Source organism: Anomaloglossus baeobatrachus, assembly GCF_048569485.1.
Source record: "Anomaloglossus baeobatrachus isolate aAnoBae1 chromosome 5 unlocalized genomic scaffold, aAnoBae1.hap1 SUPER_5_unloc_9, whole genome shotgun sequence".
Lineage (NCBI taxonomy): Eukaryota > Metazoa > Chordata > Amphibia > Anura > Aromobatidae > Anomaloglossus > Anomaloglossus baeobatrachus.
In genome coordinates this window covers 418758-441894 of record NW_027441813.1, presented here as the reverse complement: position 1 = coordinate 441894, position 23137 = coordinate 418758, and the positions used below count along the sequence as shown (strand labels likewise).

General features: G+C 49.6%; 1 protein-coding gene across 1 annotated transcript in view; it reads right to left on the bottom strand.

The window, feature by feature from the left end:
• The window catches only part of LOC142259336 (uncharacterized), a 53737-nt gene extending 34417 nt beyond the window's left edge, over window positions 1-19320 (bottom strand). Inside the window, exons 1-4 of the mRNA XM_075331801.1 lie at window positions 19148-19320; window positions 18943-19066; window positions 18746-18859; window positions 10690-12374 (exon numbers count right to left, since the gene is read on the bottom strand). Of these exons, the coding sequence (XP_075187916.1) occupies window positions 10690-12374; window positions 18746-18859; window positions 18943-19066; window positions 19148-19171 (1947 nt within the window). The 5' untranslated portion in view covers window positions 19172-19320. The remainder of the gene's footprint in view (window positions 1-10689; window positions 12375-18745; window positions 18860-18942; window positions 19067-19147) is intronic.
• Window positions 19321-23137: the final 3817 nt, after the last annotated feature.

The following is a 23137-nucleotide window of genomic DNA, read 5'->3' as shown; positions in this document are numbered from 1 at the left end:
CTTGTTACCCCCCGATTGTGACGTACTGGTAGCCAGCGCGGGGGATTTCTGAGTGACCCCCCCGGTGGTTCGTGACATATTGGTGGCATAGCGGTGGGATCGAGATAATAGTGTGTGTGAGTGTGAGACCCATACTCCCAGACACTAAAGACTGCCTGCAGCAGCTGTGGCTGCTGGGGTCTTCAGACTAGCTCAACACTAGAGTGTCAGAGTGCAGATACTGTAAGGTGTGTGGAGGCATCAGGTGTCAGTTCTGTGTCAGTGACCAAAAGTCTGCAAGAATGGCTGATGGCACCAGGAGCAGAGCTAGGCAACTGGCCAATGCTAAAGCAGGAGCCGAAGAGAGGGAGGACGGTGCTGTGGACAGTAATGAGGAGGTTGCCCACGAGTCCTCCAGGAGCTCGACGCCAGAAAACCGTTCTGCAGAGGACAGCGCACAACCTGGCGATTATGGACAAGATGAGGAGCAGCTCACCCAAGGGTCCTCAACGAGCCAGATGCCAGCCCTCCGCTCTGCAATGGACAGTGAATCACCAGGCTCCGCAGCGGGCCGCAGATCACCACGTGCCATTCCACCGAGCCTGGGAGGCTCGGATAGCCTTCTTCAAATGGCTATGGCCCTTCTCCAGGCTGGAGACCAGGAGGGCTACAAGGAACTCCTGGCAGAGCGCAGGGCAGAGCGGCAGGCAGCGCGTGAAGAGCGCCAGGCAGAGCGTGAGGCTGCGGAGCGACGGCAACAGGCAGACCGTGACCACCAGCTGCAGCTAGCTCAGCTCCGGCCCTCATCAGCCACACGTGACCTTCAAGACACCAAACTTCCAAAGGTCCGTGTTGAGGACTTCCCAGTGCTGGAGAAGGATGGAGACTTGGACTCTTTCTTGACTGCTTTTGAACGGACTTGCCTGCAGCACCATCTGGACAAGGACCAGTGGGCCAAATACCTGACCCCCCCGTTTAAGGGGTAAGGCCCTGGATATCCTTGGGGACTTGCCTGCTGAGGTAGATCAGGGCTACGACACCATCAAGCGGGCCCTGATCCAACAGTACAACCTCACTCCAGAGTCCTACCGCAAGAAGTTCCGGAGCCTACAGAAGGGACCAAAGGACTCCTGGGCTGACCACCGGCGGGCACTTGCCCGAGCTGCCGACCACTGGACCCAAGGCCTGCAGCTTTCCACCGGACCGGAGATCCTGGACTTGTTCATCACGGAGCAACTCTTGTGGAACTGCCCTGAGGATCTCCGCCAGTTCATCCGAGACCAGAAGCCAAAGGGGTCCACTGCTACAGCTGCCCTGGCCGATGACTACACCAACAATCGGGCTCCTGAGGCCAGGAGAGCAGCCACCAGCAGCACCTGGAGAGGGGGTAAGATGAACTCTGCGACTGCCCCACCTGCCCCTAGACTGCAGGGGGTGTCCCCCTCAACTCCCCTCTCCAGGCCCGTGGCAGAACCAAGACGGTGCCACCAGTGCAACTTACCTGGACACTTCAAGGCCATGTGCCCTCAGCGTCCCAAGGCCCCGGCTCCGTCCCCGTCCCAAGGGCCGCCCAAGGTGTATTGTGTGGGTGGGGGTGGTGGTAGGTCCCTGGACAGCTTCCAACCTGTCACCGTCGGCCGGTCTGTGACCATAGGACTGCGAGACAGCGCCTCGGAGGTGACTCTGGTGCGGCCTGAGATGGTGTCCCCCCAAGACTTGATCCCTGGAAAAACCCTCGCTGTCTCCGGGATTGGAGGCATTGACCCGGCGCTGCCTGTTGCTGACATGTATGTGGACTGGGGCGCAGGGCGAGGGGTGAGGGAGGTGGGGGTAACTGATCGGATCCCCGCAAACGTGCTACTTGGGACAGATTTGGGGCAGATAACCTCCCAGTTTGGGCCCCAACCAAGGGCTGAACCTTCAGCCAGTACTGACATGCCTCCGGACAATGTTAATGTGTTATCTATGAATGATGTAAGGGAGGAGGGAGTGAACTCTGATATTTCTGCTTGCATAGACACCATAGACACACACACAGCTGCAGCTGTGACAGGGGAGGGGGTCAGAGAAAGGTGTGACAATGCCTCTACAAGTAATCAGCCTGTGAGCTGGGATCTGTTGCCCTCTGCAGGGATAAGCAGAGAGCAGGGTGCTGCAGGGGGAGGACCAGTGTGTGGGGTGGGGGCTACCACAGCAAATGTGGGGTCCCCAGAGATTTCACAGCGGGGTTCTGTTGCTGCAGGAGGGGAACAGGCAGGTGAGATTGGGGCCGGTCCAGGAGCGGAAGTGCTCCCAGGTAAGATCTCGGTGCATGGTTCCCCCACAACCGGGGTGTCAGGAAGCCAGGTCGGTCTGCCTGAACCGGCGACTTGGTCAGGAACGGAGGAGGAGCAGGCACGACCCACGGTCGCAGCGGCTGTGGCCGCTGTCACCCGCAGTGGGAGTGCTGGAAGCCAAGGGGCCTCCCGGAGGTCCGATAGCTCTTCCCCTTCTGACCAAGTGGCAGCCGAGTCAGGTGGAGGCCAGGACACAGGTCCCGGGGTACTGACCGAAGATGTGACAGTCTCGTCGATTCTGGCCACATCTAGTCCGGGGTTTCAGGCAGCGTTAGAAGCTGACGACAGCCTGAAAGCTCTTAAGGAGCAGGCGGCACAGCCTCCCTCGGACTCGGACCCGGAGCGAGTGGTCTGGGACCAAGGACGGCTGTACCGGGCCACGGTCCAGCAGGGTTCACCGGAGGCGTGGCCCAGGGACCGACAGTTGGTGGTACCCTATCCGTTCCGGACGGAGTTGTTGCGGATCGCACATGAGATTCCGATGGCAGGACACCTAGGGATCGCTAAGACCAAGGCCAGGTTAAACCAGCATTTCTACTGGCCAAAAATGGGGGCCGATGTGGCTGCCTACTGCCGTTCGTGTGAAACCTGTCAGAGAGTGGGGAAGGCGGGGCCACGCCCCAAAGCCCCACTGGTATCTCTGCCCATCATCGATGAGCCTTTCAGGAGGGTGGCTGTGGATCTGGTCGGCCCGCTGGCCATCCCCAGCAGCTCCGGGAAACGCTTCATACTGACGGTAGTGGACTATGCCACCCGGTACCCAGAAGCAGTGGCCTTGTCGTCCATTCGGGCTGACAAGGTGGCCACCGCATTGCTGGAGATTTTCTCCCGAGTGGGTTTTCCCCAGGAAATGCTCACTGACCGGGGGACCCAATTCATGTCCCAGCTGATGGAGGCCCTCTGTAAGCAAGTCCAGGTGCGACATCTGGTGGCCAGCCCGTACCATCCACAGACTAATGGCCTGTGCGAGCGGTTCAATGGCACCTTAAAGCAGATGCTTAAGATGTTGGTCGACTCCCATGGGCGTGACTGGGAGCGGTATCTCCCACACCTGTTATTTGCTTACCGGGAGGTTCCACAGGCCTCAACAGGATTCTCACCGTTTGAGCTCCTGTACGGGCGACGTGTGCGGGGCCCCCTGGCTCTGGTGAAAGAGGCTTGGGAAGGGGATTTGGCCACCCCTGGAGTGTCGGTTATCGAGTATGTCATGCGCTTCCGGGACAAAATGCAGGCCTTGACGCAACTGGTACACGACAATATGGCTCAAGCCCAGGCCGATCAGAAGCGTTGGTACGACCAGAACGCTTGTGAGAGGACCTACCAAGTGGGTCAAAAGGTGTGGGTACTGGTCCCCGTACCACAGGACAAGCTTCAGGCAGCCTGGGAAGGCCCATACCTCGTGTACCAGCAGCTCAACCCTGTGACGTACCTGGTCACCCTGGACCCTGCCCGTGGAAGGCGGAAGCCCTTCCATGTGAACATGATGAAGGCACATCATGAGCGGGAGGCATGTGCGCTCCCCGTGTGCAACCTGCCCGAGGAGGGAGAAGCGGAAACCCTCTTGGATATGCTAGCCCAGGTTAGGGCAGGCGGATCCATTGAGGATGTGGAGGTTGGCCACCAGCTCTTGGAGGACCAACGGTCCCAGCTGTGGGCCACCCTCCTCCCCTTCCGGGGGTTGTTTACCAACCAGCCCGGAAGGACTGACTTGGCTGTCCATCACGTGGACACTGGGGATCATCCCCCGATCCGGCGTTCAGCATATCGGGTCTCCCTGGAGGTGCAGCAACACATGCGCCAGGAGATTGACGAGATGCTGAAGCTGGGGGTGATCCAGGCATCCAACAGCGCTTGGGCCTCGACTGTAGTCCTCGTCCCTAAGAAGGACCGAACCACTCGGTTCTGCGTGGACTACAGGGGGCTCAATGCTGTCACGGTCGCCGATGCGTACCCAATGCCACGCATCGATGACCTGCTCGATCAGTTGGCCGGGGCTCAGTACCTGACCATCATGGACCTGAGCCGGGGATATTGGCAGATCCCCCTGACTCGCAAGGCCAGGGAACGCTCTGCCTTTATTACCCCATTTGGACTATACGAGTCCACGGTGATGCCATTCGGGATGAGGAATGCCCCTGCCACTTTCCAGCGGATGGTCAACACCCTGCTCAAGGGACTTGAAGGGTACGCGGCCGCGTACCTGGATGACATTGCCGTCTTCAGTCCCACCTGGGAGGACCACCTAGAGCATCTAGCACAGGTGCTCAGGCGGATCCACCGGGCAGGTTTGACCATCAAGCCGGGAAAGTGTCAGCTGGCCATGAGCGAGGTCCAGTACCTCGGTCACCGGGTAGGCGGGAGAACACTGAAGCCCGAGCCTGAGAAAGTGGAGGCCATCGCATCCTGGCCCACCCCCAGGACCAAGAAGCAGGTGATGTCCTTCTTAGGGACCGCCGGGTACTATAGGAGGTTTGTTCCATGCTATAGTAGCCTGGCAAAGCCCTTGACGGACCTCACCAAGAAGAAGCTGCCCTCTGCAGTCGATTGGACAGTGGACTGCGAGACAGCCTTCCGGGCCCTAAAGGACGCCCTGTCCAGCCCGCCCGTGCTACAGGCAGCCGACTTCACGCGGCCGTTTGTAGTACAGACCGACGCCAGTGACTTCGGCCTCGGTGCGGTGCTCAGCCAGGTGGACTCTGCGAGCCAAGAGCACCCAGTCTTGTACCTGAGCAGGAAGCTGTTACCAAGGGAAGTGGCCTATTCCACGATGGAAAAGGAGTGCCTGGCCATAGTGTGGGCCCTGCAGCGTCTGCAACCCTATCTATACGGGCGCCACTTCATCGTGGAGACGGACCACAATCCCCTCAGCTGGTTGCACACCGTCTCTGGGACGAATGGGCGATTGTTGCGATGGAGCCTTGCGCTCCAGCAATACAACTTCACCATTCGCCACAAAAGGGGCCGTGACCACGGTAACGCAGACGGGCTGTCCCGACAAGGAGAGGTCGCGGACGGGCGCACGGGGGAACACCGGAGTGTGCTGCCCCCTAGCGCCCTCAAAAGGGGGGAGGTGTGAGGCAAATCCCAGGATATGAAGATGAATTATGACTTCCAGTCATAATCGCTCATCACTCCCTGGCAGTGCCCCCCTCCCTTCTTGTCCTCAATGTCCAGCATCTGTGAAGGTGTCACATCCCATGGCCATCTCCTATGATATGGAAATTAGGTGATGTGGGAACAATGGACACAGGATGACTCCCTGCCGTGACCCTGTGGTAGGAGCTGCTATCTAATTAGCAAGCTTGGAAGTATCCAGACAGAACGACTCCAGTAAAAAATGGTTCATATCTCGCAAGCCATATTTCCGATAAATATGGCAACCATAAAAATGGTGTCTCCGCATGCGGACGATGCTGGCACACCCTTTTTATGGGAGCGGGAGCTTGGGAAATACCCCAGGCGTGATATCAGCCAATGGGGAACTAGTAGACAAGTCATGAAACCTCTCGTTCTGTAGCTAAATTCATAGCTGTCACAATGAGAGCGTCGGCGTCCGCCTACGACGCTCCCAGGCAAAGTTATGGCCCATATTCCATGTTGTGGATTGTCCATAACTCCAGCCAGGGGTGGAGCAGTGCTCCCTCTGAGGTCACTAAGGTAGGAGGGGACCTGGATTTGCCCAGGTTGATAACCCTACTTCGGCCATTTTCCAGGGTTCTTTCGCTGGGGGTCACGTGTAGGAAACATCTGTGGGAGTTCCTGGAAACCTGGTCTACAGCGCCCCCCTGTGGCCAGACGCACAAGGTAACTGATTGAATTGCATACCTGTTTGTAAACCATGCTTTATCTGTAACTGTACTCTGACATATGTATATTCTGTAGATTCCCTATTGTATATATTGTAGTTTCTAGTGTGCTTTAGGCTGATTAAATTATATAATTAATCTTGGGCTGTTCTGTTATCTCGATCTTGAATCCCACGTCTGTGTGTTCGGCTAATAGTTACCGTGAAGCGGTTGGTGGCAGCGAGTTGTGCCAAGGATTATTGTGGGGAGGCCAGTGAGATTCGGGGAGGTTTTATATATTCCGCCCGCGGAGGTCGGGGGAATATATACCCTACTCTCACTGGGGACCCTCCAATAATCGGCATAAGTAGTATAGCGGCCTCCTTGCTTATTGTCGGGCAATTCCATAATTGGCCTGACTATAAGAGGGGCGCTAGAGAGCGCGTCACGTGCTCTGTCTGTCGGTCGGGAGGTATAAAGGAGGGGTGACCCCCACTTGTTACCCCCCGATTGTGACGTACTGGTAGCCAGCGCGGGGGATTTCTGAGTGACCCCCCCGGTGGTTCGTGACAGTCTTCAATTTATGGATCCAGAAGGTTTCCTTCCAATTCAAAGTCTGAATACGGTTAGGAGCTTCCACTGGGATTTGCTCATTTGGGGTGATCCTGAGCTTTACTGTCTTATTGAGAACCAGAGTACAATGCCTCGAGAGTCTATGGAGCAAAAACCCTTTGGCAATATTGTGCCTATGAGAATTAAGCCTCTGATGTAGGGGTTGTGTCTATCAGTCTATCAGTTAGATCACAAAACTCGATTGGCAATTGAGGTGTTGTTTAACTGGATAACCCAAAAATGTATCAACAGGCGAACAAAAAGTGTTCCTGTTGTGACAAATGGATTTGCAGCACATGCATTGCGGTGTCATATATTTGTATGATCCCTTGTTCTAATAACCGGTCCACTCCTGTCACCCCCAACCTTTAACCTTCTGGGGTCCAAAAGATTGTGAAGTGTTGGTGCTCTTCTAAATGTAAGTGCAGGAAACCTGGGAAGCATTTTACCCAATATTGGCTCATTAGTCAAAATGCCCCAGTGTTTTTGGAGAATATTCTTTATTTTTATGCTGTCATAACAATATGTTGTGACAAGATTGTTTCTGTGGGAATAATCACAATCAGACAGTTTTGTTTTGTATGTAATTAAATCCCCCTGATTCAATTTGCTAGAATCAACAAAAGCTTTCTTGATTATCCTTTTTTGGTTATTGGTTGTCCAAAAACCTCTCAGAAAGGATCTTGGACTATCACAAAATCAGCGTGCAGGGTACAATTTTTTCTTATTCGCTTAACCTGATTGGATGGTATGTTGCGCATCCATTTATAGAAGTGCCCACTATTATAGTGAACATAACTGTTAGCATCAACCTCTTTAAAAAACGTCTTGGTCAGAATGTAATTCCCATCGTGAAAAATGGTAAGATCTAGGAAGTCTACACTCAAGATTGGTGACAATTTTAAGCCCCAATTGTTGTCATCTATTGCAGATAAATATCGATATTACTGGCAGAGTTGTCCCAAATAATAAAAAGGTCATCAATGTACCATTTATATTGCACAATATGACCTGATAAATCATTGTTAAAGATAAAAATAAACTCGAAGGTGGTCATAAACAAATTTGCATACGTAGGTGCCACTTTTGAGCCAATTGCGGTCCCGAGTGTCTGTTGGTACATGTTATCAATGAATGTGAAGTACTTATTATTTAGAATTAATGACATGCCTTGCAAAATAAACAGTTTCTGTATTGGAGGAATCCTGTCATCCGTTTCCAGAAAAAAAAATCAAAACATAATAAACACAAATTGTCTGGAATATTAGAATAGAGAGCAGAGACATCCATGGAGAAGAAAACAAAAGAATCTTTCCATGGAATGTAATTAACCAAGCCTATAAGTTGGGTAGAATCCCTTAGATAACTGTCCATTCTATTAACATGGGGCTGCACTATATAGTCGATGTATGACGCTAAATTGGATGTTACGGAACCGATCCCTGAGGTTATCGGACGACCCGGAGGTTTGGATAAATCTTTGTGTATTTTTCTTAGATGGTAGAAAAATGCCTCAGTAGGGATAACTACCGTGAGGAATTTTTTCTCTGTCTTACGATATTAGAGGCGATGGCTCCTTTAATCATGTTGTTATATTCTAAAACGGCTAGTTGATAATCCTTTTGTGTCGCCCGCCAGTAATTTGTGGCTTCGGATAGGATTCTGAAAGCCTCTGCTATACAGTCTGATTTAATCTGTAGGACAACTCCCCTTTATCCGCTGGTCTGATGATGATATCATTATTCCCTTTTAGGGAGTTTAATGCCCTCTTTTCAGATCTGGATAAGTTCCAAGGAATATTTCCACATCGGCTTTTTAACAGGTTGAAATCCTGAAGCACCATTTCACAGAATGTGTGTAAATTGTGTCCTTTACTTTCCGTAGGATAAAAATTAGAGGTCCTTCTAAGGTCAGTGTGTAAGAATTGATCGGTGACCAAATCACCTAAAAGTGCACTATTTGATGTCGCCCTACCCGCCATAATGGTATAGTGTCTCTGCACAGTCAATTTTCTAATAAATGTCTGTAGATCGGTAAATAAATCAAATTATTTTATAATAAAAGTGGGAGAAAAAGAAAGGCCCTTATTAAGTAAAGACATTTCAGCAGTAGTAGGGTTATAATCTGAAAGATGAAATATATTATTTGTCTTATTTCAGCATCCAGCAGATAAACTTTTTTCCCTTTTTGCTTTGTTTTGGCTCCAGCTCTGGTCCCTCTGTAACACTTTTTCTTTTTACCGACTTGGGAGTTAGCTAATTGGTTATCACATTGTTCTGACCGGGGGGTGGCCTTGGGTCAAAAAAGCACCAATGTTGCAGCATTAGTGGAATTATCAATAGTGATAAGTTTATTATGATCAGGTAGTGTAGAGGATTAACCAGGGGTTGCAGTAAAATCCTCTATATTATCAGGCATGGTGAGATCAAGCAAATCAAATTAAGTATTGTTACATGTATTAGATACTAGAGGGTTAATATTTCGATCAGATGCCAGAGGCTTAAGGGCGCTTTACACGCAGCGACATCGCTAGCGATGTTGCTCGTGAAAGCACCTGCCCCCGTCGTTTGTGTGTCACAGGCAAATTGCTGCCCGTGGCGCACAATATTTCTAGGCCCCGTCAGACGTACATACTTTCCGAGTGACGTCGCTGTGGGCAGCGAACAACCTTTTCGCTAAGGGGGAAGTTCGTGCGCTGTCATAGCGACGTCACACAGCGGCCGACCAATAGAAGCGGAGGGGCGGAAAACAGTCGCATTAACGACATGCCCACCTCGTTGCCGGAGGACGCAGGTAAGCTGTTGTTCGTCGTTCCCGGGGTGTCACACGTAGCGATGTGTGCTGCCTCAGGAACGACGAACAACAAACGTCCACAACGACCAACGAGATTTTGAAAATGAACGTGTCAACGATCAACGATAAGGTATTTTTGATCGTTAACACTTGCTCGGAGCTGTTACACGCAACGACGTCGCTAATGACGCCGGATGTGCGTCATGAATTCCGTGACCCCGACGACATATCGTTAGATATGTCGTTGCGTGTAACGGGGCCTTTAGATACAGAGTCAACTATTCCAATCTCCTTAAAAGGAGCTGGAATTAGCTGCCATCAAAGAAACCACAGATCTCTCTTTCCTCAATTTATCGATGTGCATCTGAATGATAGCCAAATCCTGTTGTGTATTAGTGTTGAATTTGTCTGTATTGGTATCAAAAACCTTATTAACATCCGAGGACAGAGTATTTGCCCCCATAAGCGTTGTATTAGTAGTGATAGGAGCAATAGAAGAAATCTGTATTTTAATAACCTCAATAGAAGGAGGAAGAGATGAGTATTTCTCATGGACTGTAGGTGGGGTAGTGGTCCATACAGGAGGGGTCGCTTGGTCAATGTTTTGTGAACTATTGTCTCTCCAACACTGGCTAGCAGTGGGGAAGACACACTAGGATCAGCAGAATTTGATCTAAGGCTATGTGCGCACAGTGCGTTTTTCGCGGCGTTTTTGCGCATTTTTCGGGTGCGTTTTTGGCCTCAAAACTGCAGGACTTTGCTTCCCCAGCAAAGTCTATGAGTTTTCATTTTTGCTGTCCGCACACATCTGTTTTTTTTACCTGCGTCTTTGAGTTAAAAAAAAAAATGGACATGTCAGTTCTTTCCTGCGTTTTTCTGCGTTTTCCGCCCATGCAATGCATTGGAAAAACGCAGCAAAACGCAGAGATCAAAAACGCAGCAAAACGCAGCCAAATACGCACAAAATCGCGGAAAAAACGCATGCGTTTTTTGATGCGTTTTTTCGACGCAGGTGCGTTTTTGTGCGTTTTTAGCGGCCAAAAACGCACAAAAACGCAGCGGCAAAAAGACGCAGTGTGCGAACCTAGCCTAATGCTGCTGAATTGCTGAAATCTAGTCTGCTTATATTTACTGCAAGTGAAACCCCTGGTATGGTTAGAACCACTCACGGTGGAGCCTTTTCACACAGGATTCTCCCCTTTGTGAATTTTGTGATGTCTAACAAGGTCTGATTTCTGAATAAAACATTTTTCACACTCTGAACATGAAAATGGCTTGTCCCCAGTGTGAAATCTTTGATGTCCAACAAGTTCTGATTTCCGAATAAAACATTTCCCACACTCTGAACATGAAAATGGCTTTTCCCGTGTGTGAATTTTCTGATGCGAAACAAGGTTTGATTTCTGACTAAAACCTTTCCCACACTCTGAACATGAAAATGGCTTCTCCCCTTTGTGAATTTTCTGATGTCTAACAAGGTCTGATTTCTGACTAAAACCTTTCCCACACTCTGAACATGAAAATGGCTTCTCCCCTGTGTGAATTTTCTGATGTTTAACAAGGTCTGATTTCTGACTAAAACCTTTCCCACACTCTAAACATGAAAATGGCTTCTCCCCGGTGTGAAATCTTTGATGCCCAACAAGCTCTGATTTCTGAATAAAACCTTTCCCACACTCTGAACATGAAAATGGCTTCTCCCCTGTGTGAATTTTCTGATGTCTAACAAGGTCTGATTTCTGACTAAAACCTTTCCCACACTCTGAACATGAAAATGGCTTCTCCCCGGTGTGAAATCTTTGATGCCCAACAAGCTCTGATTTCTGACTAAAACCTTTCCCACACTCTGAACATGAAAATGGCTTCTCCCCTGTGTGAATTTTCTGATGTCTAACAAGGTGTGATCTCTGAATAAAACATTTGCCACACTCTGAACATGAAAATGGCTTCTCTCCTGTGTGAGATCTTTGATGCTCAACAAGGTCTGATTTCCGAATAAAATATTTTCCACACTCTGAACATGAAAATGGCTTCTCCCCTGTGTGAAGTCTTTGAAGCCGGACAAGTTCTGATTTGCAATTAAAACATTTCCCACATTTTGAACATGAAAATGGCTTCTCTCCTGTGTGATTTTTCTGATGTGTAAAAAGGTGTGATTTCTGAATAAAACATTTCCCACACTCTGAACATGAAAATGGTTTCTCCCCTGTGTGAGATCTTTGATGCATAACAAGTTCTGATTTCCGAATAAAACATTTCCCACACTCTGAACATGAAAATGATTTCTCCCCTGTGTGAGATCTTTGATGCCTAACAAGATCTGATTTCTGGTTGAAACATTTCCCACATTCTGAACATGAAAATGGCTTCTCCCCTGTGTGAAATCTTTGATGCCGGACAAGTTCTGATTTCCAATTAAAACAATTCCCACACTCTGAACATGAAAATAGCTTCTTCCCAGTCTGATATTTTTGATAATCAATAAGGTTTGATTTTCGAGCAAAACATTTCTCACATTGAGGAAATGAAAACGGATTTTCATGTGTCTGAACTTTTTGAAGGTTAACAAGATGTGAATTCTTGGTAAAACATTTCCCACATTTTGAACATGAAAATGGTTTCTCCTTTGTATGAGTCATTTCATGTTCCACATCCCTTCCGTAAGTTTCATTTTGCGGACAATTCTGTGATAAATCGGAATTTTGGACTTGTTTGAAAAGATAAGATGATAAAGCTTTCCGAGGAAGGACTGGAGTTATATCTGGGACAGCAGCATGCTCTTCATACGCATCATGTGTGATACTTTTACCATCTGTTTTAAATTCTGAAGATACTTGATTTCCATCTGAACTCCCAATACAGTCATTGGCTAAAAATAAACACAATGTTATTATTTTTTAATGATATGATCCTGAAACTACATTTACTTTTTAAACCAGAACATCATAAATTAAATTAGGAAAAAATGTATTCTGAATCTGTTGTCCAATTTCGACATCTAAAGGCCCCGTTACACGCAACGACATCGCTAACGAGATATCGCTGGGGTTACGGAATTCATGACGGACATCTAGCCTCGTTATCGACGTCGTTGCGTGTGACACTTACGAGCGACCGCTAACGATCCCAAATACTCACCAAATCGTTGATTGTTGAGACGTCGTTCATTTTCAAAATATCGTTGCTCGTTCTGGATGCAGGTTGTTCGTCGTTCTTGAGGCAGCAAACATCGCTACGTGTGACACACCGGGAACGACGAACAAAAGCGTTCCTGCGTCCTCCGGCAACGAGGTGGGAGTGTCGTTCTTGCGGCTGCTCTCTGCCCCTCTGCTTCTATTGGTGGCCTGCTGTGTGACGTCGCTGACTCAACACGAACCGCCCCCTTAAAAAACAGGTTGTTTGCCGGCCACAGCGACGCCGTTAGGAAGGTAAGTTCATGTGACGCTTACCTGCGATATTGTTCGCCCTGGCAGCGATTTGCCCGTGACACACAAACGACAGGGGCGGGTGCTATCGCTAGCGACATTGCTAGCGATGTTGCAGTGTGTAACGCGGCCTTAAGAGTTACATCTTTGTTAATGCGGATCTCCCATTCCTAGCACCAGTTCTCTGGAATGTGCTACAGTAAATAATCTGATTGATTGTCACAATGTGACCGCAGGATAATGAGGGACAGGAGGCTCCTATACTGTCTCTCACGCTAGGGGACCCTAAGCTATTGCTAACCTCTGCATTACCCCTGAAAATGGAGATGCCAGAGTCCCATACCTTACTATTCTCCTGACCAGATCTAATCTGTTATCCTCCCCGGGAAGTATGATGGAAACACAGATTCCTACTCCACACTGATGAGGGGCAAATACCCCGAAACGGCTGTCTGTGGATGGATACCATGTTTGGCATAGGTGGTCTTCTTGACTGGAGACTGCTCTTCCCGTGGTTGTTCCTTCCCGGTGAAAGACCTGGCTAGTTTCCTGCCAGCGTTGAGACATGTGATGGTGTCTCCGCAGGCCTTCTTGCTTTAGAAACACAGATTAAGACAGACAGGACATATTGCAAACTCACAGAAATAAACAGTGAAAGACTAAAGAGAAAAGCAAGGGCAGCAATAAAAAGAGAACAACAGCAGCTCACAGCAATAATGCACAACAACTACCTGTAAGTCTGGATCACAACACCTCACCAGACCAGTATAGGTAAATTATAGCTGGCATTAATGAAATAGCCCAGCCAGCATATACAGAAAGGGAGAGAATGATACTGGCTCCCCTACAGCATGTGATCAAAGACATTAACAAGCAGCCTAGCAGAGAATAACTCTTGCTAGACTGCCCAAGCCTGTGGTTTGATGCCTGCGTCTCCCTGCGCTGCTCACAGACATCAGAGAAGTTAACATGTAGAGTACTAGAATCTATAATTTCCACAGATCCTGACACCACCATGACAGTTGTTAAAACCTGCAAAAATCTCCTTGTAACATTGATCCACAGCATAGACAATTTAAAGAGATTTTTTCGAAGACTAATATAATAGTTACAGACAGATGCCGGATATTTAATAGCTTTGTCCGGGATTGTAAAATTGATGGCCTTTCCTTGGGCTTTGTAACTAAAACAGGTAGCAGGGTTTTGCTGTCTGTGCAGATAAACATCAGGGCTCTAATTCATGAATACCAATGTAAGGGGTGGGCAGACCCCTTACAAGGAGGTGCAGTTTCCCCCTGAAGATACCTCACTCTGGGGTAGTTACTGTTGATGTTATTAATAAACATGTTTTTACTGTGCAGTGGGTTTTCCCCTAGAGCCCGGGTGGGACGGCTGTCCCCATAGAAACAGGGCAGGAGAGAGGAGGAGCCGGCAGCTTAGAGAGAGAAGTGTGTGTGTGTTGAAGTCAGTTGTGTCCGGGACGGGAGAGAAGAAACAGCCAGGGGCAGAATGTGGAGCTGAGTGGGCAGAAAGAAAGAAAGAAAGAAAGAAAGAAAGAAAGAAGGGAGCTGGAAGAACAGGGAAGCCGGAGAGAAAAGGAGCGGGCGGAACCTCATAGTGTGAAGCAGTCCCGGTGTGGGTCCGGGCTGTGGGTAGCCATAAGTGGGAGCCAGGTGAAGTAGAGTAGCCGGGCACATCCCCACTGGAGGAGACGTCAGGGCAGGCTTTCCCCAGCTAAGAAAAGAACGTGAAGTCATCTGTAACTGCCGGTTTTTGGAAAGAGTTGTGAAATAAAGAATGTCTTTTATTTGCATCGAACCATGCCTGGAGAGTGTTTATACGTCGGACGACATCTGCACCACCACACTCTGCCCCACCAAGACATCTCCCGTCCCGATAGTGACGGCGGAGCCAGGGGTAAGCCTGACAGAAGGGGCCACGACTACAAGCCCAGAGGCGCCCCTGGCACCCCGTTACATGTGGCGTAGTCGGCAGGATACGGATCATATGCAAGGGGACCCGCTCCAAGAAAAAGGAGACCAAGTGGTGCCTAGGGCCCTGGATCCGGATTATTGGAAAAGAGTTCCGATCCCATGGTGGGAAGAAGAAACAGTGCCTAAGGCGTTGGACCAGGCACAAGATGGCGGCAAGATGGCCGTCGTCTTTGAGAACACAGAAAGCGCGCGAAGAATTGGCGCCAAAAGAAGAGCCTGGGGCTGGCCGGTGCCGAAAAAGAAGTTCAGAGTACTCCGCCCAAAGAGGGGAGGTGCTGGCTCCAGGGCATCGAAGAAGACATGTGAAGTGGGCGGTGTTTTGAAGAAAAAGAAGAACCGCCGCGGAGGGGTCGATCTGATGTGTGAGACTGGGGGTGGAGTATACCCAAGAGCGGGAAAAGTAGGCCCGCCTCCACTTTCTCCAGCATCTCCACTGACCCCGACGCCTTTACCAAAAATGCTAACTCCGAGCAAGATGGAGACCCCGAGAAAACAGCATGTTGCAGTGGGCGCGCTGGTAGAAATCAGCCGGGGGAGAGGACGGCCGAAGCAGACTGCGGCCGCAGAAGGACTTACCCTTATTTTACCGGCTGTGCCAGAAGGACCGGAGCGGCCCACCAAAGTAACCTGGGTCACTACCTGGGATGCCGCGACCGGCGAGACCTCGACTGAAGTCCGCGCCACCTATAGGGCACAGCTGCAGCCGGGAAGCAAAGTCCTGGGAACTACATATCAGTGTCCGAAGGTGTCCCCGCCAGTCGAGGTGGGACTTCCAACTCACACAGCAGTTCCGGCCCCGGAAGAGCAACCTACCCGGGAGCTAGAAGAAGACGAGTGGGGATTCTTCTGGGACCCAGTGAAACCGTCACCCCTGACTCAGCGGAAGTCCCCATCACCCCGTCGGGGGTTGAAGATACAAAACCGGAGGTTATGGACATGTTTGTGTTGAATACCGGCATTGTTACGGAGCCGGCAAAGTTTCACAGTTGCAACCTTTGTTCAAGCTACGGAGCCCGGAAGGAGCCTGATGCTGGACTGAGCCAGGGGCTCCCTCCGTGTTGTTAAGGAAGACTTTAGTGTCCGTGTGCCTGCCTTCAAAGACCGGGAGCACTTGTTATAATCTCCGGGCAGAAGATCAGCAAAGACCGGGAGTGCCTGCTGACGGCCTCCGGGCACATTGTCTACAAAGACCGGGAGTTCCCAGGAGGGACTCCGGGCGCTGGACTGGTGTGCCCCTTGCGGGTGCCCTAAGGTGAACATGTTTGAAGTTTTATTAAAATGACTTTGTTTGTTTTTACATGTGGTTTTAGATTTATGCCTTGCCGGGAGGCTTAGGCTTAAAGAGGGGAGGAATGTAAGGGGTGGGCAGACCCCTTACAAGGAGGTGCAGTTTCCCCCTGAAGATACCTCACTCTGGGGTAGTTACTGTTGATGTTATTAATAAACATGTTTTTACTGTGCAGTGGGTTTTCCCCTAGAGCCCGGGTGGGACGGCTGTCCCCATAGAAACAGGGCAGGAGAGAGGAGGAGCCGGCAGCTTAGAGAGAGAAGTGTGTGTGTGTTGAAGTCAGTTGTGTCCGGGACGGGAGAGAAGAAACAGCCAGGGGCAGAGTGTGGAGCTGAGTGGGCAGAAAGAAAGAAAGAAAGAAGGGAGCTGGAAGAACAGGGAAGCCGGAGAGAAAAGGAGCGGGCGGAACCTCATAGTGCGAAGCAGTCCCGGTGTGGGTCCGGGCTGTGGGTAGCCATAAGTGGGAGCCAGGTGAAGTAGAGTAGCCGGGCACATCCCCACTGGAGGAGACGTCAGGGCAGGCTTTCCCCAGCAAAGAAAAGAACGTGAAGTCATCTGTAACTGCCGGTTTTTGGAAAGAGTTGTGAAATAAAGAATGTCTTTTATTTGCATCGAACCATGCCTGGAGAGTGTTTATACGTCGGACGACATCTGCACCACCACACTCTGCCCCACCAAGACATCTCCCGTCCCGATAGTGACGGCGGAGCCAGGGGTAAGCCTGACAGAAGGGGCCACGACTACAAGCCCAGAGGCGCCCCTGGCACCCCGTTACACCAGCAATGGACTTTGAAAAATGACGTCAGGGACTGGAGTGAAATCTCTCTCAAAGGGAACACCGCAGTTTGTTATGAATTAGAGAAGCAGTAGCTTCACACCCTTCTTCTCGCCAACCTACAAAAGTCGCACAATTCCAATTTACTCTCCCTTTCCCCTAATACCAGTCCTGCATGCCAGCTTGTGTCCTGGTCAGTTTAGACTCCTGCAATTAAGAGACCTTTGGTTACATCATGTCACATGACTTTGAAGTCCTCAAAGGTTCTTAAACAATCAACCTTAGAATACAACTGATAAGGTCCCTAAGAGCAGGGCCGGCGTCAGCACGCGGCATACCCGGAGAGCCGGGGGGGCCCACTCGGCCTCGTCAGTTCTGGTGCCCCTTGGCCGGGGCCCCCTCGCCTTAGTTCTGCTGCCCCCGGGCCGAGTTCCGGGGACCGCAGTCCTCGGCAGGAATCTGCAGCGCCGTCCCTTTAAGGCGCGCAGACTTCCTGGTTTGAACTTCATCTGTGGGCGGAGCTACCGACCGGCCTGCTCAGTCCCACGATGAAGGAGTTGCAGTGCCAGCCAGCGACCCCCAGCACAGCGCGTCTCTCCGGCGCTGTGTGGGCCCCCTCTCCACCGCTGTGTGGGCCCCCTCTCCACCGCTGTGTGGGCCCCCTCTCTACCGCTGTGTGGGCCCCCTCTCCACCGTGACCTGAGCGGTATGTGCCCTCCCCGCCCCCCGATTTATGGGCCCTGGTGAGCTGTATGGGCTTCTCCCCCCTTAGGTGTATGCCCTGCCCCCTCCGGTGCTGTATGTGCTGGCCCCTGGAGCTGTGTGTGGGCCCCCAAGAGCCGCATGTGTGGGCCCCCCAGAGCCACGTGTGTGTCTGTATGTATGCAGCAGAGCTATGTGTGTATGTATGTAGCAGAGCTATGTGTGTATGTATGTAGCAGATTCCTGTATGTATGTAGCAGAGCTATGTATGTATGTATGTAGCAGAGGTATGTATGTAGCAGAGCTATGTGTGTATGTATGTAGCAGAGCTATGTGTGTATGTATGTAGCAGAGCTATGTGTGTACGTATGTAGCAGAGCTATGTGTGTATGTATGTAGCAGAGCTATGTGTGTATGTATGTAGCAGAGCTATGCGTGTATGTATGTAGCAGAGCTATGCGTGTATGTATGCAGCAGAGCTATGTGTGTATGTATCTAGCAGAGTTGTGTTGTGTGTGTCTGTATGCATGTATGATGTGTATCTATGTATGTCAGTGTATATGACTGTATAGATATGTCAGTTCTATACGTATTTTTGTGTTTGTCTTTAAATATGTATATGTATGTGTGTGTCTGCGTGTGGATGGGGCCCACCGGGACTCTTCCGCCCAGGGCCCACAAAAACCTGGAGCCGGCCCTGCCTAAGAGAGTGGGGTTCCTGAGAAATTGCACAATTTGAGTCCTTCCAATGCTGGCCCTGACTGTAACTAGGGGTTTTTTTTTGGAATAGGGCTTTTATTTCAAGCATTCTCCAAAAATCCTATAAAATCGTGCTAGGTCTTATTTTCGGTGTAGGTCGTCTCTTCGGGGAAACAGGGTATTCATGAACCCTCTGCAGGCCTTTGAGTTGCCATCATAACAACATAGAGAAGGAACTACAAACAAACAGCAGAAGAAGCAGAAGCAAAGAAAATACAGCTGAAAAACCCAGAGCATAAAGCCTAAAAATGTAACCACAAAATTAGTGCATAAAGTACATGAGTAGATATCTCTTACTGGATAGAGCTGGAGGAAACACATCCTGAGGAACATCGGGATCTTCTTGTTTACAGTCCTGTAGGAGAAGAGGACGGGGACATCTCTCTGGTGTTGTCCTCTTACTGGATAGAACTGGAGGAGACACATACAGGGACTGAATTCATTCCTTACATACAGATAATTATAGGCCGTGTGTATTTAGTCCTGTCTATTACCTGGTGATGTGAGGGGCTGGGGATCCTCCATCATGACGTCCTTGTACAGATCTTTGTGTCCTTCTAAATACTCCCACTCCTCCATGGAGAAATAGACGGTGACGTCCTGACACCTTATAGGAACCTGACACATACAATGATACCGTCACCCCCGATCCCTTCATAGCGTTACTGTATAATGTCCCAGCATTCCCAGCAGTGTCACCTCTCCAGTCAGCAGCTCAATCATCTTGTAGGTGAGTTCTAGGATCTTCTGGTCATTGATGTCCTCATGTATCGGGGGGTGAGGTGGAGGCCCCGTGATTGGGCTCAGGGGTCTTCCCCATCCCTCAGACACAGGGGTCTGACAGCGCTCACTAGAGGTCTTCTTCACTACTGTGTAATCCTGGTTATGGAGAGACACAGTAATAAATCTCACTCCAGACATTTCCAGAGTCCTCACCTCTCCAGTTCTGTCCATCTGTTATTCCCATAGATAAGAATGATGTAATGTGACGTCATCAGAATCTCTCACCTCTCCAGTAAGCCGGAAGAGGATCTCTAGGGTGAGGTGTAATATCCTCTCCGCCATCTTGTCCCTGTCCATATCCATCCTTCACGGGGCAATCAGGAGAATTCTCTTCTATAGAAGATCTCCACTGAGAGGATCCGATATTGTAGGGACCTGAATGGGGAGAAGATGACGATGTAACATTATAAAGAATCCGCTGTAATAATACAATTACTGGAGATAATAAGGGGAAACATATAATGAGAACATTCTGGGGGAATATTATGGTATGTGGGGCAAAAAGGGGCCGAGGACTGAGGTCAGAAAGGGGCCGAGGACTGAGGTCAGAAAGGGGCCGAGGACTGAGGTCAGAAAGGGGCCAAGGACTGAGGTCAGAAAGGGGCCGAGGACTGAGGTCAGAAAGGGGCCGAGGACTGAGGGCAGAAAGGGGTCGAGGACCGAGGGCAGAAAGGGGCCGAGGACAGAGGTCAGAAAGGGGCCGAGGACTGAGGGTAGAAAGGGGTCGAGGACCGAGGGCAGAAAGGGGCCGAGGACTGAGGGCAGAAAGGGGCGAGTACTGAGGGCAGAAAGGGGCGAGGACTGAGGGCAGACGGGTTTCCTCACTTCCGGCCTCTCATAGTTGGGGCGTCTGTATCTATCAGAGGAAAAGGAACAAAAACCTCACAATTCATAGAAATCAGCGAGAGAAAAATACCAAGAAAGTCTCAGAGCTGAAGGGGTTAATGCCGCCTGCCCCAGTAATGGAGACTCTGCACCTACCTCCACCTGCAGAGCCGCACACTAGATATATAATACCCTGCACCTACCTCCTCCTGCAGAGCCGCACACTAGATATATAATACCCTGCACCTACCTCCTCCTGCAGAGCCGCACACTAGATATATAATACCCTGCACCTACCTCCACCTGCAGAGCCGCACACTAGATATATAATACCCTGCACCTACCTCCACCTGCAGAGCCGCACACTAGATATATAATACCCTGCACCTACCTCCACCTGCAGAGCCGCACACTAGATATATAATACCCTGCACCTACCTCCACCTGCAGAGCCGCACACTAGATATATAATACCCTGCACCTACCTCCTCCTGCAGAGCCGCACACTAGATATATAATACCCTGCACCTACCTCCACCTGCAGAGCCGCACACTAGATATATAATACCCTGCACCTACCTCCTCCTGCAGAGCCGCACACTAGATATATAATACCCTGCACCTACCTCCACCTGCAGAGCCGCACACTAGATATATAATACCCTGCACCTACCTCCACCTGCAGAGCCACACACTAGATATATAATACCCTGCACCTACCTCCACCTGCAGAGCCGCACACTAGATATATAATACCCTGCACCTACCTCCACCTGCAGAGCCGCACACTAGATATATAATACCCTGCACCTACCTCCACCTGCAGAGCCGCACACTAGATATATAATACCCTGCATCTACCTCCACCTGCAGAACCGCACACTAGATATATAATACCCTGCACCTACCTCCACCTGCAGAGCCGCACACTAGATATATAATAACCTGCACCTACCTCCACCTGCAGAGCCGCACACTATATATATAATACCCTGCACCTACCTCCACCTGCAGAGCCGCACACTAGATATATAATACCCTGCACCTACCTCCACCTGCAGAGCCGCACACTAGATATATAATACCCTGCACCTACCTCCTCCTGCAGAGCCGCACACTAGATATATAATACCCTGCACCTACCTCCTCCTGCAGAGCCGCACACTAGATATATAATACCCTGCACCTACCTCCACCTGCAGAGCCGCACACTAGATATATAATACCCTGCACCTACCTCCACCTGCAGAGCCGCACACTAGATATATGGCTGCTCTGTGCTTACAGGACCTGTGATGATGTCACATGGAGGGGAGGAGTCAAGGTCACATGATCAGCTCCTCAGTGTATGCAGGACTCTGGATGAGGTGACGTGTATGTGTGGGGTCTGGGGTAGACATGACCGATCTTGAACATTATTGTTCGGTGTTTGTAGTGAACCCAGAATTAGTTTTCGGAGTTTGGGTGCCTTATGAATGTGACCACTGGAGGGAGTAGCACTGTGCTCTGTGCTCTGTGCTCTGTGCTCGGATATACTCGGTGCTCGGCGCTCAGATATACTCGGTGCTGAGTGCTCGGCCCACTGGGAGTCGCTTGCAGTGTTTGAATGTCTCGCATTATATAAAGTGGATATCAAAAAGCAAATAAGAGGCTAAAACATAACTTTTAATAAAAGTATGTAAAAGACCTAATACTTAGGCCAATGTAACCATACGCATCCCCGACTACTATCAGGATATAAGGCGTAGACCCCGCCACACAAGAGACAGCCCCTCAGGGATGCCACAAATATAACACACTAAACAAACAAAAAACAAAAAAAGATAAATATATATAGATTGTGTTTCCACGTGTTATCCACGCCTTATATCCTGATAACAGTCTGCTTATGGTTACATTGGCCTAAGTGTTAGGTCTTTCACATACTTTGATTAAAAGTTATGTTTTAGCCTCTTATTTGCTTTTTGATATTTATTCATAAGTGGCATTGACACATTTGCTGTATTCTATTATATAAAGTGGAGATTAAAATTAGAGAACAACAATTTCCTAAACGTTGCGGTCATTGTGTCGTCCTATGTGATTATATAACCTGTTTCCCCGGAAATAAGACAGTGTCTTATATTAATTTTTGCTACCAAAAATGCACTGATCTTATATTCAGGGGATGTCTTATTTTTCCATGAAGAAATATTCACAATTATTGATGAACAAAACCCTGAAACTTTATTATATGCTGTACAGTAGTTATCACAAACCAGCAGAACCAGACAAACCGTGAATCCTATGAAGAATGTTTTACTGCCATTACTTCCATGTACAACAATCTATGGCACATTTATTGATCACAATATTTAACATCACAATGCAAGATGTATTCAGTGACAGTCATGTCATCATCTTCTGGAACATCATCATAACAATCCAAACTTTCAATTGTTTGGTGAATTTCTTGTGACTCCATTTCTTTCAGAATCATTGGCCCAAATCTCTCAGGTTTGGCAATAGCATTGTCCTTAAATGAGCTCCTCTTGTCCAGGTCGCTGCTCGTAGTGCATTTGCAATGCAACTGTCAGTGATTTTGTCCCATGAGTTTTTCAACCAAGTCACAACCTCTTGCAGTTTAGGCATCACAAAGTTTCCACGCTGATTTCTCTCCATTCTGTTTTCAATGTAGTCATTGATTTCCACGCGCAAATTGTCCTTGAATGGCTTGTTTACTGCAATATCCAGAGTCTGGAGATAGGCCACCATTCCTGCGGGAATCATTATTTGATCTACGTTTCTGTCATGAAGAAATGTCTTCATATCTTTAGCGCGGTGTGTGCTGGCTTCATCCCAGACTAGCAGACCTCTATGGCTCCCTCGCATAACATGTGGCAGCATTAAGTCGACCCACTTCCTTATAAGTGCTTGTGTGGCGCCCTGGACTAGCCAGGCAGCCACAGACAGAACACACACACACCCCAGACAGTTACATTAGTCAGAAAAAAACCCTTGTTGCCTCCCTCCAGGGTCTGATGTCCACAGCAGGTGGGGAGGAGCCAGGCGGTTTGCCCCACCCACCGAGGAGTTTACAGG